General features: G+C 40.7%; 1 protein-coding gene across 4 annotated transcripts in view; it reads right to left on the bottom strand.

Annotated features, from left to right (window-relative positions):
- SRGAP1 (SLIT-ROBO Rho GTPase activating protein 1) overlaps positions 1 to 8288 on the bottom strand; it is a 179038-nt gene that overhangs the window by 134182 nt on the left and 36568 nt on the right. For all 4 annotated transcript variants that reach the window (XM_081821991.1, XM_081821990.1, XM_031026587.2 and 1 more), the window contains exon 2: positions 5318 to 5513. In XM_081821991.1, coding sequence (XP_081678117.1) covers positions 5318 to 5460 — 143 coding nt within the window. In that variant the 5' untranslated portion in view covers positions 5461 to 5513. The remainder of the gene's footprint in view (positions 1 to 5317; positions 5514 to 8288) is intronic.

Below are 8288 nucleotides of genomic sequence, written 5' to 3'. Positions count from 1 at the left end.
TTTTTTTTTTAAAGATTTTATTTATTTATTTGACAGAGAAAGACACAGCGAGAGAGGGAACACAAACGGGGAGTGGGAGAGGGAGAAGCAGACTCCCTGCCGAGCAGGGAGCCCGATGCGGGACTCGATCCCGGGACTCCAGGATCATGACCTGAGCCGAAGGCAGTCGCTTAACCAACTGAGCCACCCAGGCGCCCCAGATGGGTATTGTTGCTCTTCTTCCTACTCAGGGCATTGCTCAGAGCTCCTCAACAGCCAACAGAACAGTCTTCTACGCCAGGATGGCGGAAAGCTTGGAAGGAAAAACTTGGACCAAGAATACCAGTCAAAACCCACACTCCTGACAAGGGCCATGGGACCTTGGGATACACAGTCATCAGGCATGCTTTCAGCTTTAAACACCCCATTGTGAAGAAAGTAATTTATATTTACATAAAAATCTACTGACTACTGTCTCACAGACTGTGGTTCGCCACTGCACACAGAGTCTGCTTTGAGTGTCCAGTCTGCTGCTGGAAAAGAGATTTGGCTAGGTATGCTTTCCATGGAACATACATTTGAGGATTATTTATTAATCCCCTGATATATAAACTCCAGCTTCCCAAAAAGTGTTCCGGGGAATCACAACTTTACAACATTGTTGGAAGGCTCATGAACAGAACCAAGAAGTTTACTGGCTTATGACTTGTCATTAAACTGTTTCACATTTGTAACTACACTTTGTTTTATTCTAATATTTTCATTTTATTTTTTTAAGTAGGCTCCACATCCAACATGGGGCTTGAACTCACAACCCCAAGATCAAGAGCTGCATGCAGCCAGGCGCTCCTACTTGTTTTATTCTAGATAATAAAGCTAAAAGTGAATATAAACAACAAAAGACGACTTGTAAAAAATCTTAAAGAAAACCTCCAAATAAAACCAGTAACTACCTGGGATGTTACTGCTTCAAAAAAAAAAAGTACAATGCTTTCTTTTTTAATCTAACTGGAAAATGACGAAAAGGCACCAGAAGGCTTATCCTAACTCAGGGACACTACAGCCATGTGTATCAGACATGTTATCCTACTATTCATGATCATTTATGACTCTGAATATTAATTAAGTTAGGAAAGAAATCATTAAGTCAGCTCTTTCTGCCTGTAAGTTCCTCAGATTCAGGATGTGACACTGAATCAAGTCAAGATGCTCTGTAGAAGAAAGAGGAAGTAGAGGACGGAAGCGGAAGCAGGAATAGGCGCAGGGGGGAACGTCCTCTTCTAGGGTCCTAGCACTGGCCCACACTAGAAAAGCCTCCTGGCAAACTAGAATTACAGCCCAACCTAGAGAACCTCCTTTTTTTCTCAAAGCCATCAAGTAAGGGGCACTTGTTCTACGGCAGACAAGAGCCCTTCTACTGACATTCTCTATCCAGTCAGCCCAAGAGATAAAGATCACCTTATTATATTGACTTTTATGTATGTCCTTTATGCTGAAAGGATATGCTCCCAAGAATACATTCTTTGAGAGCATTTCCTACTTTGACAACATTTCCTATGTTTTTATATCCTGAGTACCCTCCCCATGGTAAGCATTAATAAATGTTATTTCACACACTGCATAAACACATTATTGCCTTAATAAGTGATAACAATACCAACAACAATAATGGCATCAGCTAGGGCGCCTGGGTGGCTCAGTTGGTTAAGCGACTGCCTTCGGCTCAGGTCATGATCCTGGAGTCCCGGGATCGAGTCCCGCATCGGGCTCCCTGCTCAGCGGGGAGTCTGCTTCTCCCTCTGACCCTCCTCCCTCTCATGCTCTCTGTCTCTCATTCTCTCTCTTGCAAATAAATAAAATCTTAAAAAATAATAATAATAATTAAAAATAATTGCATCAGCTATCAGGCACTGAGCACCTACTCTAAGAAATACTACACAAGAGCACAGAATATGGATCTATACTGTCCAAGTTCAAATTCCAGAACTACACTTACTAGCTATGTGATCTTGGCCAAATTATCTAAACTTCTCTCTGCCTCTGTAACTTCATTTGGAGAAGGGGTAAAATAACAGTATTTATAAGATTCTTATGAGGATTATTTCAGTTAATATATGCATATTTTAATGCTTACTATAATGCCTTAGATCCATAATGAGTGCTCTACAAAGTTAGCTATTTTTATTTAGCGGCTGGTCTAAAGACTTTACATACAGTAACTCTACGTAATCCTTACCACTACAATTTAAAGCAGAAATTCTTTGTATCCCCTCTATCAGTGAGAGAAGTGAAGCTTAGCGCAGCATGCTGATTTGATGATTTGCTGTTGAGACCAAAGCTAGTATCAGAGTCTTTGAGCCGAGGAAGGCTGATACAAGCCTTGGTCTTCTGTCAGTGTCAACTTTAAGCTAAGGACTTTCTACATAATGAGCAACCCAAAGCTGAGTACTGTGCCCAAGACTTAACATTTGTTTGGTGGAGAGGAGAAGAAACACTGAGTGCATAATCCATGCCGGCTATCAATCACATCAAGGACTTCATCATGTTTCTCATTTAATCGTCATAAAATCTCATTTTAAAAGTTAGGAAAACAAGGCTCAGAAAGGGTAAGCAACTTGACCAAAACCACACAGCAAAGCCAGTATTCACATCAGGTCTGGCTCTTTCATAAAGTCCGTCCTTGATTTTCTTCATACTCTTGATTTGTCCTTTCTGTAGATTTATTAACCATCTTACCTTCATTCCCATATTCAATAAACTTACCCAAGTCAAAGAAAATTCCAAACGGTTTACCTTTTGATAAAACAAGTCAACAAACTGGGATAAAGAAAAGAGGGCAGCTGAAGCCCTAAGGGATCAGACTAAGGTGCATGGCCCCATACCAGTTTTCAGTTCACAACCGATTACCAAGTGCACAGAAGACATTCAAAAATACTTACTGAATGGATGAATGGGCTGTCTTCTTACTTGTAATCACTTTAAAAAGGGACAGTTACTATAATACAGTATTGGCTCCAGTCTCCTTTCCAGCTCTAGCCTCTGTCAGGTACATTGGACATCTGCCCACCCTGGGAACCATCACTAAGATTTATTTCTATGCTGGACCAACATGAGAAGTTAGCCATAAAAAAGCATTCCCTATCTAGAATTGTTCTGCATTTGCTTCTGCAAAAGTAACTGGGGATACTGCCCACCCTACTTTTTAGGTAGGATCCAAGGCCATAGAAGGGTATAAAAGAAAACAGTAAGCCAATGGTGAAGACAAAGACGGGCTTCTCTGCAACCCCCTCCAGTCTGCAGCTCAGCCTGAGCAGACAGGCCTCCTTGTTGTTACAAGGGGGTGGGTGGTTTTCTGTTTTACCAATGCACTGAGATAGCAGTTATGCTGGTCCAGATTTTAGGCTGGGGTGCAGTGCAATAGGGTTGGTGGTAGGAAGCCTTCAGTCCCACCTCTCTACCTTGAACAGGCCTCACCTTCTGCCCCACATGGGACTAAAGGGTAGGGATAAATGTCCACTTGAGTTTTCAGCTCCTTCTTCCTTTTTTGGCCCCTGGAAATTTCCCTTACTTTCCTATGAGTTCAGTTACACATTTAAAATGATGTCTATTATATTTTAATCAGCATTTCTGAGAGTTTTATAGCAGAAATACTTTTCAGATTACCTAGTCTATTGTATTTCCAGAAAAGACTGTGTTGCCTTTTAAGTATCTCCTAGACAAGTCTATTTCTTTCTCCCTGCAGTATTGCTAGTTCACACCATTACTGTGAGAACCCCCTACATGGTCCTCCCTCCCTCCACTATAGCTCCTTCTAGTCCACAGTCCTATCTATAGTCTTTGTCATCATTTTAAAATGCAGGTCTGTGGGGCACCTGGGGGGCTCAGTCAGTGAAGCGTCTGCCTTCGGCTCGGGTCGTGATCCCAGGGTCCTGGGATCGTGCCCCGCATTGGGCTCCCTGCTCATCGGGGAGCCTGCTTCTCCCTCTCCCTCTGCCTGCTGCCCCCCGCAACTTGTGCTCTCTCTCTGTCAAATAAATAAATAAAATCTTCAAAATAAAATGAAATAAAATAATACAATACAATACAATAAAACATGGGTCTGAGCTGGTCATTCTTCTAATTAAAACTCTCCTAAGGCTTCTCATGCCCTCAGGACAAAGTCCAAACTGTGGAGTGTGATCTACAGGCCTCCTGGATCTGCACAATTTACACCTGGAGCCACACTGCTCACCGCCTCACTACTCACTCCCACCCAACTGCTTCTGTTCCGTAAAACTGCCTTACACCCCTTCCCTTCTACTCCCTGATGCAGGTTGTTCCCCTTGCCTGGAACATCCTGCTCTGGGCCCCTCAGCTTGCCAACTAGTCCTTCATGTCTTCACTTACGTATCACTTCCTCCGGGACCTTTCTCAGACCGTCCCTTCCCCACCTCCACTATAAAATGGATTTCCATTGGGTCTGTCTGTGGCATCCTGCACTTACCCTGTCACAGTACTTGTATTCTCCATTAAAGTTGCCTGCCTACTTGTCTCTGTCTTTAGGATCTAAATTACAAAGTAAATTTCATTATCAGAAAATCTGTATTTTTTTAAATAAAGGACGTACATTTAATTCAAAGGCTTTTTTTTTTAATTAATTCAAGGTTTAACTGCACTTGGTCATAAGCATTTTACTAAAGCTCCTTGTTTTAAGTCAGTCTCAACTGGAGTGACCACAAACATGATTGGGGTGTAGGGAGCTAAATATGCTCCCTACTGCTTATTTTCATACAAAATCACTACAGAAATCCTGAGGTCTTTGAAGAAGCAGCCATTTTAAATGTGCCCACTGAAATATCTACCTGTAGAGACCAACTCCCACTTTTCTGTAATCAGTAATTTTATGAACACACTCTGTTTCTTATTTATAAAATTATCCTGGGACGCCTGGGTGGCTCAGTTGGTTAAGCGGCTGCCTTCGGCTCAGGTCATGATCCCAGGGTCCTGGGATGAAGCCCCACATCGGGCTCCTTGCTCAGCAGGGAGCCTGCTTCTCCCTCTGCCTGCCTCTCCCCCTGCTTGTGTTCTGTCTCTCTCTCTGACAAATAAATAAATAAAATCTTTAAAAAAAAAATTATCCATAAATATACATTTATTGGAAAGAAAAAATGTCAAGAGAACACTTTTAAAATGTGATACATTGATGCTCATAAATTATAAATGCAGAGTTGCTTTTACCTATGGGAATATGCTAATCAACAGCTTCTCAGACAAAGATGCAAAATTCTAAAACCAAGAAGGGTGGTAAGAAGGTAGGCTATCACCTTGGAAAGAAGAATTTGAGTCAAGTCTCTCTTACTTGTACTGCTGGTGATCCTTAGTGCTTCTTGTTTTTGCCATGAACCTTTCTGCTAACTTCTCTAGGTTCCGAGAATATTCCGTCTCAATTTCAGCTTTTTTCCGGAAGAAATCCTGCAGGTCCTGGAGAAGCTGAACTCTCATCTCTGTTTGCTGTTCCAGGCATTTTTGCTGTTCTACCAGCTGAGCTCGAATTTCTAAGGAAAGAAGAGAATCCATTTGACGATTTTGTGAAAGTTAGTGCTGGTATGTGCAAGATAAAGGTAATGAACCCTATTATACATTTAGCTCTGTATTGGACCTTTATGAGATTGCTAGGTCTAGACTGGTTCTTTACATAATCTGCTGACCTTTTAAAAGAATGAGACAAGTCCCAGGAAGGAATGTCAGAAATTAGAACAGAAACATGGGTTACATTTGCAATGCCACAAGCATGCATGGAGTCATGAGGGCAAAAAATGAAAGCCTTTAAGATAACAATTCATAACATGCGACATGTTTGGGGTGCTGCGTACATTGTAATTTTTTCAACAGCATTTTATCTCAACTATCCCTTTTGAGTTTGAATGGCAAAGATGCGAGCATCATTTCTTCCAGACTTCTGAACCACCGTGTATTTGCCAGTTGGCACAGACAGACACTGACATCTGGTAATTTGTATTTAGTGCATAAATTTCTAGTTTGTAAAACACGTAGCTTCTGGATTTATAGGGATGCCGTGCCTGAAAATAATTTTTCTCTATCCAAATAATCCATTCATCAATCGAGTCCTCAGATTCCACTTTATTACTCTATTCACAACATCAAAGGCTCTTCACCTGACCTTCACTTTTTACACATTGTTCAAACTAACAGCTCTATTGACACATGTAATCCTGAAAAGAATCCTTTGATGATTTTAATACATTAGGAAGGTGACGGTTAGTCTTTCACTGATTTAGGAAAAACACAAAAGCAAAGGCGTGCCATGCAAAACTATCTGTAAATGACTATAACAACGAAACCTGTGTGTTTTGGAAAATGGGACAGGTACAGCAGTAACTACTGACTTATTCTTGTCTGAGACCCAGGGCTAACCTCCAGACAAGAATACTCATACTGGAAAACTTTATTTCATCTTTCCCAGACTCACTGCGTATTCCCTTAAAGTGAGGGCTGAATCTAATTGAGTAGAGTTAATAGAAATCAATGTCCAGGGGCGCCTGGCTGGTTCAGTCAGTGGAGCATGCAACTCTTGATCTCAGGGTTGTGAGTTCGAACCCCATGTGAGTATAGAGATTACTTAAAAATAAAATCTTAAAAAAGAGAGAGAAATCAATGTCCAAATAACATTTAACATTTCCTCAATTCCTTTCTATTATTCTTCAACAGAGAAAGACCAAGCTCACAATATATATGCATACATTTGGCCATGTTTAATCAAGCTCATTAACAGCAGGGTGGTCAAGTTCTCAATGGGGAGTCAGGAAACTTGCTCAATTTAATAATGGATAGCAATAATCAAACACTATTCTAACCCTATTGAAGTAGGTAGGAGTATTAGCCTCATTTTACAAAGAAGGAACTGAGGTTTAAGGAGATTAAATACTTTATCCTGCCAAAAAAAGACATAGTAACTATGAAACGAGGCCCTCAATAAGGTCATGTTCCAGGCAACACTGCTTTGGGGAACCCTGGGAAAGGGTAGGAAACATTTCTCAAGTGTCCTTTCCTTGGTTTCTCCACCTCTAGATTGGGGGACCCTATTATTAATCTCATAGAAGTGTGGTGATCACCAGAGTGAAAACATTATTACAGGCTTTTAACCATGATGAACAGCATCTGGTTTTTAGTCAATCAAAGTAAGGGTTTTTCAATACAGTATTATAATCACTATGTCTGGCAAACTCTTTCCCCCACAAATACAGAACTATTTTTGTTTCATGGAGAAAAAAGAAATCAAGGGTGGGGGTATTTCTCATTCAGGAATCTCAGTAAGTCTTTTAAGATTTAGTAATTTTAGCACATCTTGCTGTGCTAAGAGAAAATAAATCAATCGTCTTAGGCTGTCAATTAGGATTTTTTTTTCTTTTAAGCTGCATTAGTGCCAAATAAGAAATAAAAGTGGCCGAGAGTACAGATCTCAAGAGATCTACACAAAAATTCTGTGGGCTTCTTTCTTCAGTCTCATTCTTAGATTTCCTCTTGCTTCCTTCAGTGTTTAAAATCAAGAGCTAGGGCGTTTTGAGAAGGAGGACTGTATCTAAACAGTTAAAAATCTCATTTTTTTTTGCAGGCAGTAACTGTTACTTCATATTACCTGTAATTTTCCCATCAAAACAGGACACTAGCAGCATTTTCAAGAAGGAAAATGTGAAGGGACAAAATCTAGGATATTGTTGTGAGAAAGTAAAACATGCTCCAAAAACTGAAGGAGAATTCGTTTGATTACCTCTTTAATTTAGACAAGTTGGGGACAGATGAGGAAAGATTCACAAAAAAAGAACACAAGGAAAAAAAATATCAAGATAAAATACTACCATAATACATGTCTTATTAGAAAGAGGAAACCTCTGGGTTCTTTATACCACACCAGAGCCACAAGGCAGGACAATGTCAGGGCAACTCACTTCACTGCAAATCCAGTAAGGCTTTATTAATATGACCTCACTCGATGTGATCTAACAGTAAATGGCACTGACAAGTTGAAAAGATTTTTATTTTTTTTTTAATTTTTATTTTAAAGATTTTTATTTATTTGACCGAGAGAGACACAGCGAGAGAGGGAACACAAGCAGGGGGAGTGGGAGAGGGAGAAGCAGGCTTCCCGCTGAGCAGGAAGCCCGATGTGGGGCTCGATCCCAGGACCCCGGGATCATGACCCGATCCGAAGGCAGACGCTCAACGACTGAGCCCCCCAGGCGCCCCTTATTTATTTATTTTTAAAAGATTTTATTTATTTGAGAGAGAGAGTGAACGAGAGAGCACATGCA

The sequence above is a fragment of the Leptonychotes weddellii genome, chromosome 5 (genome assembly GCF_054177405.1).
Source record: "Leptonychotes weddellii isolate Sample4059 chromosome 5, ASM5417740v2, whole genome shotgun sequence".
NCBI classification, from domain to species: Eukaryota; Metazoa; Chordata; class Mammalia; order Carnivora; family Phocidae; genus Leptonychotes; species Leptonychotes weddellii.
This window is presented reverse-complemented; position numbering and strand designations above follow the sequence as displayed.